Here is a 12,301-nt window from a genome sequence, read left to right as displayed (position 1 = left end):
CTCAGAGCTTCTGCCCTCCACTCTGACGCTCACAAATCAGGTTTTCTGGAAAGCCATCCTGGCATAAAACTGCTCTCTGCCACCTTCCCAAGAGAAATAATTCAATACATTGGTAAAAGAGGAAAAAGAAATAAATAAGGCTGGTATGAGGAAAACAAGATGCAGTTCATTGTGGTGCACTGAGCGTGGCGTGAAGGGAGAGGAGAGAACCTGTGTGCCTGAGGGATGGAGGCTGCATGGCTCCGAACATCCTGGGGTGCAATATTCTAATTTTGCCATCAGTGGCAATGCTGTGACGCTGGGGAAATCACGTCTGTGCTGAACCTGCTCCTTTGCTGAGTCAGGTCTGAAACCTGAGCCTCCCGTGGATGGGAAAACTCATTCAGGGCTGCTCTGAATCCTGGCGGGGAGGAGTGTTCAGCTTCCCAGGGGCCACCTCCCAGGCTGGGAAACAACTCTGTAAAGAGCTTGGGCTACACAGAGAGAGGTCAGCACCTCTTTGTGGTGTCTCTGGCACTGAGGAAATTGCTGCCAGCTCACAAGAGCCCTGAGCCTTGTCCTGAGGGTCTCTGGCTCCATCCCTGGAGGAATCATCTGAGGATGCGCGTCCAACTTGGAGAGGCTCTGGTCCTGGCCGAGGTGGAACACAAGACACAACAAAGATGCAGAGTCCTGAGAGATCCAAGCAGCACGGTGAGGAGCTCATGGAACATCGAGGAACTCCAGTGACTCAGCATGGAAAAGGTCACCAAATCTTGGCTTTCCAAGTAAGGAGGATAAAGGCAAAATAAACTACCCACAATCCAAAGCAGTGAATCATTAACACCAGGAACATCAAAGAGCACAGTGCAACAAATCCAACCAGCAGCTGCTTTCCAAAGCCTCTTCAGGCTACAACCTGCAGGAGAAATCTCCTCCACATCCCCTACTCCGAGCACAGCAACATGGCTTTGAGGCTGTGCTGTGCCTGGATTTCCATCCTCCTCCTCCTGCCCGGCCTCTCAGACGGAGGGAAGCTCCTGGTGGTGCCCATGGTGGGAAGCCACTGGCTGAGCATGCAGGAAGTGGTGGAGAAGCTGAGCGAGAAAGGACATGAAGTGGTGGTGCTGCTTCCCGAGGTCAGCTGGCAGATGGAGACCACACAGGCCTACAAGGTAGTCACGTACCCTGTGAGCCAGACCCTGGAAGACCTGGATAACGCCTTCCAGGAATACCTCGCCGTGCACCTGACGCAGAAGCCTTTCCCCCTCAATGCCCTGGCCATGTACAACGCCTCGGTGCATGTTTTCAGCACCTTCTTTGGGCAGTGCAAGGACCTGTTCCGCAGCCAGGAGACCCTGAGGTTCCTCAACCAGAGTGGCTTTGATGCCATCCTGACGGATCCGGCCTTCATGTGTGGGACAATGCTTGCCCACCATCTCTCTCTTCCCTTTGTGTTCTTCATGAGGGGATTTGGATGCAACCTGCACTTTGCAGCCCCACAGTGCCCAAGCCCTCCGTCCTACATCCCAAGACTCTTCAGCTTCAACTCAGACCGCATGACTTTTTTCCAGAGGGTGGAAAATGCCCTGATTTTACTCCTGGAGCTTGACTACTGCAATGGCTTCTATGCAGAAGCGCTTAAGCTTTCCTCAGAAGTTCTGCAGAGGGATGTGTCCCTGATGGACCTCATCAACCCTGCTGCCATTTGGATCCTGAGGTTTGACTTTGTGTTCGAGTACGTCAGGCCAGTGATGCCCAACATGGTCTTTGTGGGGGGGATCAACTGTGCTAAGAAGAAACCACTGCCCAAGGTAATGTTCCTTCATCGACAAATTGTACAATTCCCAATGAAAAGTCTTTCTATTGTTTGAGGAAGTTTATCAGTATTGTTTGTTATTTTTTTTAATTTGTGGTAATAATTTAATTCATCCAGGTTTGCGTATCTGTTTCCCATAGGCTGAAATCAAACAACCTTGATAGAGACTTATTTGAATAATGAGGGTTTTGTAAGAAGAAAAACCAAAAAGGGATTTCATCTGACAAATGGAAATTACTGTCCTCAGTGAATGTGTCTTAACCACCAACCAGATCCAGTTTTGATTTCATTTTAATGGCATCTGACATGTATTTCTTTTATCTGATCAACAACCCAAGAGTCATTTTTTGTTTTTAACTCCGGGCTCAGCAGCATCAGTTTATTCACTTTAGTTGTAATTTCATGACAAATTCTTTCCAAACTGGCTGTCTGTATTAGGTTACTCCTGTTTGGGGGTTGAAATATAAATGTCGCATTGAAATGGCAAGAAAGAATCTTACAGTCGTGGATTGGGTGAAAGACACTTGAATGCAGAGCTCAGATAAGTTCTCATATCTTGCCATCTGCTTTTACCAGAATTGTTCTGCAGGGTCTTAAAGCTAATCTAGAAATCTAAGTCTATTTGACAGTTAACATGCAATCTCTAAAATGGTAACACTGGACAATTCTTTCCAGGCACAAAGCAGGACACAAATCTCTTTCCTAGGAAATTGCTCCCTCACCTCTGAATTGCGGTCACGCAATATCTCTGCACAATGTCTTTGAGCTGGAGGGGTGGGATTTTTCTTTCTTCTTTCAGATTTCTTTTATGCTCTTTGACAGGCTGATGGAGAGCCCTCTAAACTTGATAAACAAGGCAAAAATAATATTTTAAAACGGAATATTAGGATACAATTATATCTAAGCCATTCTATCTCGTTAGGCCGACAAGAGGGACACCAGTTGGAGATTTAAGAGGCAAATTCTTGCTGGTTCCACAGAATAAGTCTTTACTTTTATATCCTGAACGTCTCAGAGCTGCAAAGAGTTCATAACTTTGCTACAAGGGTAGAGACCTCTTGCTCTCATTTTATCCCTGCCAGCCCCTGTCTTCACACTCCTGTTAGGTGAAAATCACAAGTTCCACACCTGGAAAAATCTTCTGCAATTCTGCTTTCTTCAGTCTCTTTTCTAGCTACATTCTCTACAGACTGCAGAGGAATTCCTCCTATTTCATTTTGAACAGTGCCCAGCAGCCGAGTGTAAACAAGAGTAAAGTGAATCATAGTGGGTAATGGAATCTGCCTGTTCACACACACCAGTAAAGCCCTGGGCTGGTCATTACTGTTCAGAAACATAATCCTGTGGGAAGAATAAATAGTTCCCCAAAGCGTATTAAACCCATTGCTCAACAGGTATGAAAAGAAAAAGGATTACTGGGAGAGGGAGAGAGAAGAAGAGATTCAAATTGCAGATTCCTCCTCAGACAAGGAATCCACAGGCCTTTTTGTTACACCACTTCCACAGTTTTCCACAGGCAGAAGAATGGGGCACGGTGGTCTCATTCCAGATAAGAGCTCCTCTCTGCTGGATCTGATGTGGTGCCATGGAGGAGCTGCTCTGAGCTGAAGGAGCTCAGGCTTGTGCAGAACAGGCCCTGCTTACCTTATCCAGCTGGGAATCCAATCCTAAATTGTGTAAGGATCATCAAAGAGGTTGTGGGAGAACAAGAGACCACAGGGCTGGGCCTGGGGGAACACAAACTGCATTTACACCTTGATCAACTGCCTCAGGCTGATTTCCTCTCGACCTGCACTTTGCATGGGGATGTGTCTCAGCAGCAGTTACACCTTCATTAACAGGCAGAGAAATCCCACGTTTCCCACTCCTCAAATGTCTGGAAGCTTAACACAAGGCTTGCAGGAATCAGAGCCAATATCTTGGCTCTAAGAAGTACCTGAAGGCTGGCATGGTGACACTGCAAATCAACTCAAACTGTGAGCCCTGAGAAGACACTCAGGTGACAATCTCATCTTTAGCCAAAGTTAATGCAAAGCTGCTTTTTTGGCCAGCTTAGAAAACCAAAGGTACTATGATTTGATTAAACCAAATCATAGGAATTTAAGCTACAGCCATCTCTCAAAGGTCTCTCTGGTTTTTTCTCACCTAAACCTCCCAGGACTTAGTTAAACAACTGGTCAACTGAAAACATTAAATTAACCCCAGGTTAAGTAGGTAGCTACTCAAGTAAAGACACAGTGTAACTGAATAAACACCTTTTTCTCACCAGCACAGGACTTAAGAGCAGAGATCCTGCTTTAAAACCCTCTTGATTTTCCCAGGGTTTCTATTCATGGCTTAGGAAACAGCCGCCCTGGAAATGATCTGTGTTCTATGATTTGCTTCTTGCTCTCACAAAAATTTCTATTCCTTTCCAACTCATGTAACTGCTTTTATGGGTTGTTTTTCCTCTAAAGCTAGTGTATCTCCAGAGTGTTAAAAGAAAAAAACCTGAGGGGGAATCAGGCAGGTTCCTGTCAGCAGCCACCAACCTGCATTTCCCAGATGCTGCTTAGCACCAGAAAAAGGGTCTGGGTTCAGTTACGCAAGGACTCCTCCATGGATAAGCCTGATCCATCATCCAGGAACCAGGGACATCAAATGACATAGAAGCACAGGCAGGTTTGGGTTGGAATGAATTTTAAAACTCTTCCCATTCCACCCCCTGCCATGGGCAGCCACACCTCCCACTATCCCAGGTTGCTCCAAGCCCCGTCCAACCTGGCCTTGGACACTTCCAGGGATGCACAGATTCTCTGGGCATCACCCCCCCACTCTTGGGGTTGAGCAACCTTTTCCTGCTTGCAGCACCCAGAGCCTAAGTGGGTCAGCAATCTCACCTCACAGCAAGGAAGCAAATCCAGCGGATGAAACCAGCATTCCAGGCTGAAACCTACACTTTGGCTGTAGTTTTAGTGGTGCTGAGGTTTCTGTTTGCTGCTCTCTTTCCTTAGTGCCACTCACAAAAAAAAAACAAACCACACATCATAGCCAGTGCCACTCACAGGTGAACCGCTTGAGAAAGTTTGAGCGCCTCTTGGAGCTGAAGCAATGGCAGGGTGAGGGGCTCAAATCCTGCAGAGCTGCTCCATTACTCCCTGCCAGCTCCAAGAGATTCCCTGGAATAACCCACACAAGCTTTATCACTTCTGAGAGGAAAACAAACCTACAGTCCTGGTTCACGCGAGCCTTGATGCCCTTTGCTATTGCAATGGGGAAGGCTTTCCTCCAAGCAGGCACCTGGGAATCCTCAGCTCCTCGTTTGCACATAAAACAGGAGCTGGAAACAAGCACCACACCCTTCAGAGCTGACAAAGGTGCCCTTTGCTACTGCTCATCAAAAACAAACACATACAAACTTAGCTGTTGCTTATCTGAAAAATGAGCCTGGCTGTTAATTTTCTCCATAACAACGACTCACCTTAAATCTGACCTCAGCTGATCCTGTGCTAATCTAAGAACTTCATCCTTTCTTTCTTTCTTTGTCCTGCCTTTCTCTCTCATTTCTCTCGCCCTTCCTCTTGCTGCCTCACTTGTCCCACAGTTTTTGCTCAGATGGTCTGGTACCAAAAGTAGGGAGCCTGTGGACTCCATAAGAAAGTGTGACCATCCTTTCAAGAGACTTTTTCTGTTATAGTCAAGGGAAATGAACTTGCATTGGCTGTTGTCAGCCAGCTGCTGCTGCCATTGAAAATCCAATTGAGTCCAGACCTGAAACACACCAAGCAGCAGCTTCCAAGTTAATTTGGTCAGCTCTTGTCACAGCAGTTGCAATGATGTCTTTGCATCCAGATTTCCTGCATTTAATGACAATTATTTGTAAACCCGTTCAGTGTCCTGCTTTCAGTCTGTGCCGTTGTGCTGATGGCAGCTTCTCCTCGCAAGGACTCCTTCCTTAGCACCGTGCAAAAGGCTTTGCTCTGGCACTGCTTTGACTTGCACAAAGACAAAACATTCCTGCAGCGGGATTAGTGGGAGGTGCCGCACCTTCTCCTCGATTTTGTCTTGCTCACAATACATGGAAAGGCTTTTCAAGACAGCAACCAAAGACCAAAACTCCTACTTGGTGTCCCCGTGCCGGCCTGCTTTCCCTTTGTTTGCCCTGAACCCGTCCATTAGTCCACATTTTGCTGTAGTGCCAGGAGGAAAAAAGCCAAATGGGATGGTTCTCCTCAGATTTGGGATTGCCTGGTACATCCTGGTGGCCGCGACACCTTTGTAAGAGGTGCAGGTTGGGCTGCTTCCAGGGGGTGGGAGTTCAACATCAGCCTCGTGTCCTCAGGAATGGAGTTGCATCCATTCTGCTGGGTGTATTTTTATTATTTTCTCACCGTGTATTTACCACGTCAATGGTTTTAACCACGATTATTGTTACAACATGACATCCCTGCTCTTGGTGTCACAGACTCAGGGCTGACAGTGTCTTATTGCTGACAGGCTTCCAGGCTTAAACATTAACAGGAGGTACAAACGATATTCCTAAGGGCACGGCTTCCCTAGCCTTCCAGAAACACAGGCAAAATCACAGGCTAATCACAACCCTCTTGGGAAGTTAAATATTAATTTCTGTAGCCAATGAATTCCCTGCTTAGTCTGCAGGCACCATCGTATAAAGGAGTGCGTGGATCCCTCGGGAGCAGAACCCTCTGGTTCACTCCCAACAAAATGGCTCTTTTTTACCGAGGTACCTGGATACTTCTCCTCTTGACGCTGTCTTTAATCCTGGCTGAAGGTGGAAAGATCCTGGTGGTACCTCAGGATGGAAGTCACTGGCTCAGCATGCGCCCAGTAGTGGAGAAACTGCAGCAAAAGGGACACGAGGTTGTTGTGCTTGTACCCTCCACCAGTCTCTATATGAAGTCAGAGGAGCCTCAGAATTACACAGTCCAAGCCTATCCAATCCCTTACACAGAGGAATACTTGGATGAAATGCTCAAGGCCTTCGTTAACGCCCATTTTATTGAACAGTCTGTTTTGAATGTTGTTCTGACCTCGTATCGAAGCACAATAGAAATCTCCTCGGTCTTCTTCACCAACTGTAAGAGCCTTCTGCAGAACGAGGAGCTGATGCAGTACTTGAAAGAGAGCAAATTCGACGTGATTTTCACAGATCCCATCCTGATGTGTGGGCCCCTGGTGGCCGAGTATCTTTCCCTTCCTTCTGTCTACTTCCTGCGGGGCTTTCCCTGTGGAATGGATTCTGCTGCTACCCAGTGTCCAAGGCCTGCTTCCTTTGTCCCCAGGCTATTCCTGGATCATTCAGACAGCATGACCTTTTCCCAACGGGTGAAGAACATGCTGGTCGACCTGCTGGAGCTCTTCTACTGTAAGCCTATCTACGACAACTTTGAAGAGCTTGCATATGAGGTTTTCCAAAAGAAAGTGACAGTGACAGAACTCCTGAGCCGTGCATCCTTCTGGCTGATGAGATACGATTTTGTGTTTGAGTTCCCGAGACCAGTGATGCCAAACATGGCTTTTATCGGAGGGATTAACTGTGTTCAGAAGAAAAAACTGTCTCAGGTACAAAATTTTCTTTTGCTTTTAGACGGAGAAGGCAAAGTATACATGTACCATAGAATGGCAGAATGCTTTGGGTTGAAAGGGACCTTAAAGATTATCTCCTTCCAAACCCCCTGCCACCCTGGGCAAGGGATGTCACTCACATCCGCACCTCGAACCCTGACTGGTAACAGCTTGGTGTTTAAAGATTGAAATCCTGCATGATGCAGAAATGTTATTTCCTAATATCCAGCCTTCAGCTTGTTATAGATAAATAGCCAAATTATGCCAAATCAAATAATTTGCGGGAGCCAAATTACGGGGCAGCAAAAATATCATTTATTTTGCCAATCGGATCATTAAATTTGTCAGCCAAAAATCAAAGGAACAGGGTCGAGCCCGGGTCTCGACTCTGGGTGAACGCAGCTCTGACCCACTGGTGCGTCAGAACTGGTGAGTTCACAAAGTCTGTCCAAGTCAGTCCAGGTTTTATACCCCTTTTCTTGCCTGAAGCTACTTTTCCTTTGTCCTTTTCTTTGTTGACGAGTATTCCGATGGTCCTTCGTTGTTTGGAGAATCCTTTCAGATGGGTAAACAGCGCCGAATCCGGAGTCTCTGGAATATTCATGTGTTCCCTTGTTCTCGGTCCGGTGTTTATAGACTTCTGTCTCTGGCTTAGACAATAGCTGCCTCGGGATACACATTCCGTGTCCGGGAACAAACACATGTGTAATGGCGGTTACGGGAATCCCCTTTTTACATGTTAGGTTTATTACGGGAATTCTCTTTCACATGTTAGTTAGGCTCAAGGGAACTCGGTAGTCACACAAGACAGTTTACTGGAACCACACCGTCTCCGGTTTATCTGGGATCACTACGGGCCGGTGATGGCTCGGATGTCCTGAGATCCGTTAAGAATTTCTAGGGAAGAAGTCCCCCTTTACTTGCAAATTAAAGTTTCTATTCAGAGGACACCTGTGGAAGTTGCAATGTGATGAAGAAACCGATGTCCCAATTCCTGAGTAGGATTTTTAGGATTCCAGGTACCCTTCTGTGTTATACCCCGAAGCATGATTTTAACGTATCTATATATATATGTGCTTTATATCTATTTCTCAAGTGTTATAATTTCTTTGAGCACGAATTTTATTCTATCTATAACAAGATCATATCACATCCTGCCAAACCTAAAGCCTTACCAGACTTAATCAGGACAATTGAAGTGACATGTAGCTTTTATGCAAATGACAGTCTCCTTTGCTGAACTGAAGGACTTTGCTCTCCTCCTCTCCCAGCTGTCTCGTGCACCGTCCATTTATCCCCTCTCCTTTCATCCACAGGGAAAGTTATAGGACTGAGGAGTTTGCCTATTTTCTACCACAGCCATCCACTAGATTGATTCCTTTCCATCTGCCTTTATTGTCAAGGTGTCAAAATCTAAGCCCCAAAAGAAATCCTCCTCCAGTTCCATCCTCCCCTTCTCTTCTAGATTATGGAATTAGGTTGAAAGCTGTCCTGGGTGTGGATATCTCCCGTAAATTCCCATTTGGGCTTTTGTGTTCCAACCTTCCCGTGTTCATTTGGCAGCCTTGTCTGAGGTTATGGCCTGTCTTCTGTGCATCTCCATCCTCTGAGCTGTTTGAGAATTCCCATTAAGTCAATCCATGCTGTAAACTACCAAGATGGGATCAGCGTGAGGGATGGAGCTGCTGCTGCTCCTTTTGGAGGGCAGGTACTCAGCAAAGTCCAAGATTTCCCACCAGGCTTGGGAAGGAACCTGCAGAAACTGAATGGGGGAAAAAAATCCAACATGATTTTAATGCCCAGAGTGCCCCGGAGAAGGAAATTGTTTCCCGTATTCACCTGCTTATAGGCTTTAACGAGAGGTTATCGCCAACATTAAACCCCAGCACTTTATAACCAAGAAGGACCTGGACACAGGCTTGAGGTCCTGAACGACCCAACACTGGTCCTGAACTGACCCCACACTGCCCGTGAACGATTCATGACTTTGTGCACTAGAGAGGTGTTGTTGGTCTTTGTTATCTGGGGTACAAGGCTGAAATGCTCTTTTGCAACTTCTTTTATACCTGATAGGATAAGGGGTTAGCTGAAATTTCCATGCAGAGATGAGGAAAGATTTTCTGCTGGCTGGTTCTCTTCCAAAAAAATGCAAGTTTGCATTAAGGAAAATCATTTTTTCTCACGGGTGCCCGCGGGTTTTGGCTATTGAGAAAAAATCAAACCCAAACCCCAGGTACTGTTACACTGATTTCTCATATCAATCCTTACTGGAAGTTATGTTTCACTGTACTACTTGCGTCAGCTTCTTCAGGGAAGAAAGTGCTTTTAAAAATGCCAAATTGCCTCAGCCTGTGACAACTCCGTCAGCCTTCAGTGGCAGCGATGGAAAAGAGTCCTTTCCGTGCTCTCTTGGTAGGCACAGTCTTCCCATGTGGGCTCAGCAGTGTTTCTGCCCACAAACTCTGTGGGTGCATTTTTTCATGGATTTTCCCTGCATTTTGCCATCAGACCTTGGGCGTGCTGGGCTGGTGGCAAGAAGTGCCACACAGCCGGGGTCCTGCGGAGGGAAGAAGGAGGCATTGAGCCAAGAACCTCAGCTTGGCATGTGTGAAGGTGACACACCTTTCTTGACTCACGCAAAGCCACCTTTGAAATCCAAACCTGCCCTGAATCCTTCCTAATCTTTTATTGATTTCTGTGACATTGGCGCAAAGTTCTGATGACCCGAAATGGGAGGAGACTCAAAAGGGCAGAGGTGGAGCGCAGCTACAAAAGCTGGCAGAGCTCTCCTGGCCTCTCTGGTGCCAGGCTTCCACTCTGCACGGCCCACACCATGCTGGTGGCACTGCTTCTGCCCTTCCTGTGCCTCCTGAGCCCGGCTGCCACTGGGAGGCTCCTGGTGATCCCCATGGAGGGCAGCCACTGGCTCAGCATGAAAAAAGTGCTGACTGAGCTGAGCAAGAGAGGGCACGAAATCGTGGTCATCGCACCGGACAACAAAATCCTGATCGATTCCTCGGATGTCTACGAACTGAAAACTTACCCTGTGCCATTGAAGAAGGAGGACGTGGAAGAACATGTACGCTCCCTCAGTGCAAAATCCTTCAGCCAAGATCCTTTCCTGGTGAGATTCTGGAAGCTTTTGCTGGAGTACCGGCAGAGCGGGACCATCTTCCATGCTTCCTGCAAGTCCTTGCTGTACAACCAAGAGCTGCTGAAGTACCTTGGAGACAGTCACTTTGATGCCCTACTCACGGATCCGGTGTCGCCTTGTGGGCAGATCCTTGCCCTGCACTTCTCCATCCCCAGTGTTTTCTTCCTGCGGGTGGTTCCGTGCGCCTTGGAGGTCCGCGCGGCTCAGGGCCCGGACCCGCCGTCCTACGTCCCACGCATGTTCTCGGAAAACACCGACCACATGACCTTCTCCGAGAGGGTCAAGAACTTCCTGATTGCCCTCTCCGAGTCCTTCATCTGCAATATTGCCTATTCTCAATTTGAGGAGTTGGCCTCAGAGTTCCTCCAAAAACCGATGACAATGACGGAGATTTTAAGTCACGGATCCATCTGGCTGAGGAGAATCGACTTTGTCTTTGAGTATCCCATGCCCATCATGCCCAACATGGTTTTCATTGGAGGCATCCACTGTGGAGAGAAGAAGAAGCCGTTAGCTCAGGTCAGTGGCCGGCTAGGAGAGGTTGTGGCACTCACACACCTGCACGGTCCAAGTGAGGTATTTGAGAGGGATGTATCTCATCTCTCTCTTGGAGGGAGACTATTTACAAGAGCCCGAGGTGTTGGCACAAGGGCAGTGGCTTTCAGCTGCCAGAGGAAAGGATTAGAGGGGATATTGGGAAGAAATTCTTTCCTGTGAGGATGGTGAGGCCCTGGCACAGGTTGTCCAGAGAAGCTGTGGCTGTGGTAGAAAATTGCTCCTGGATGTGTCCCAGGCCAGACTGGACAGAGCTTGGAGCGACCTGGGATAGTGGAAAGTGTCCCTAGCCATGCCATGGGGTGGAATGGGATGAGCCTTACAATACCTTCCAACACAAACCATCCTGGCATTCTACAAAGACCAGCTCCCTCTCTCAAACAGTTGTTTTCTGTCGTGGATTTATTACAGGGATTTGGGATATCCTGCCATGCCTTTATTAGAAAGGTTTTGGGATCTCCTGGCACGAATTTATTAGGAAGGTTTGGGGCTCTCTTTTCGGGGCTTTATTAGAGCAGTTTGGTGATCTCTTTCTGGATTTGTTAGAAGAGTTTAGGGTTCTATTTTGATGGATATATTTGGCGGGTATTGGATCTCCTGCCATGGGTTAAATAAAAGATTTTGGGACCTTCAATCATGGCTTTATGACAGGGGTTTGGGAATCACCTTTCATGGATTCATTAGAGGGGCTCAGGGATCTATTGTCATGGTTTTATTAAAAGGGATTTGGGATTTCCTTTCATTAATTTATTCTAGCAGTTTGGGCATCTCTGACTGGATTTTTTAGAGGGTTTGGGATCTCCTGCCATGGGTTTATAAGAGGGGCTTGCGGATCTCTGTTCATGGATTTATAAGAGGTCGTTTGGGATCTCCAGTCATGGATTTCTTCCGGCCTTGGCCGGCATGTTGTAGCCACCCTAATGATTTCCTCCTGAGTATTCCCTAATCATTCCTGAGCCTGGGATGGCCCAGCCTGCACCTGACAGAATCATCCCCCTTGGAAAAGACCTCCCGGATCACCCAGTCCAGGCCTCATCCCAGCACGGCCATCGTCACCCCTAAACCACGTCCCCAAGTGCCACATCCAGGCTCCTCCTGGACACTTCAGAGATGGCGACTCCACCCCCTCCCCGGGCAAAGTATTCCTATGCTTAGCCATTCTTCCAGTGATTTTTTGTTTCCTAATACCCACTCTGAACCTACCCTGGCACAACTTGAGGCCATTTCCT

General features: G+C 47.4%; 1 protein-coding gene across 3 annotated transcripts in view; it reads left to right on the top strand.

Annotated features, from left to right (window-relative positions):
- Nucleotides 1-796: 796 nt before the first annotated feature.
- The window catches only part of LOC119703208 (UDP-glucuronosyltransferase 1A1-like), a 57,005-nt gene continuing 45,500 nt past the window's right edge, over nt 797-12,301 (top strand). The window contains exon 1 of one of the 3 annotated variants that reach the window (XM_038142695.1): nt 797-1,793. In XM_038142695.1, the coding sequence (XP_037998623.1) occupies nt 945-1,793 (849 nt within the window). In that variant the 5' untranslated portion in view covers nt 797-944. Of the gene's footprint in view, nt 1,794-6,462; nt 7,361-7,424; nt 11,037-12,301 lie in introns of those variants that run through there. The other 2 variants (XM_038142687.1, XM_038142686.1) reach the window with 2 other exon arrangements.

Source organism: Motacilla alba, chromosome 7, assembly GCF_015832195.1.
Source record: "Motacilla alba alba isolate MOTALB_02 chromosome 7, Motacilla_alba_V1.0_pri, whole genome shotgun sequence".
Lineage (NCBI taxonomy): Eukaryota > Metazoa > Chordata > Aves > Passeriformes > Motacillidae > Motacilla > Motacilla alba.
The sequence above is the reverse complement of the archived record's forward strand: the minus strand, read 5'-3'. Positions and strand labels throughout refer to the sequence as shown.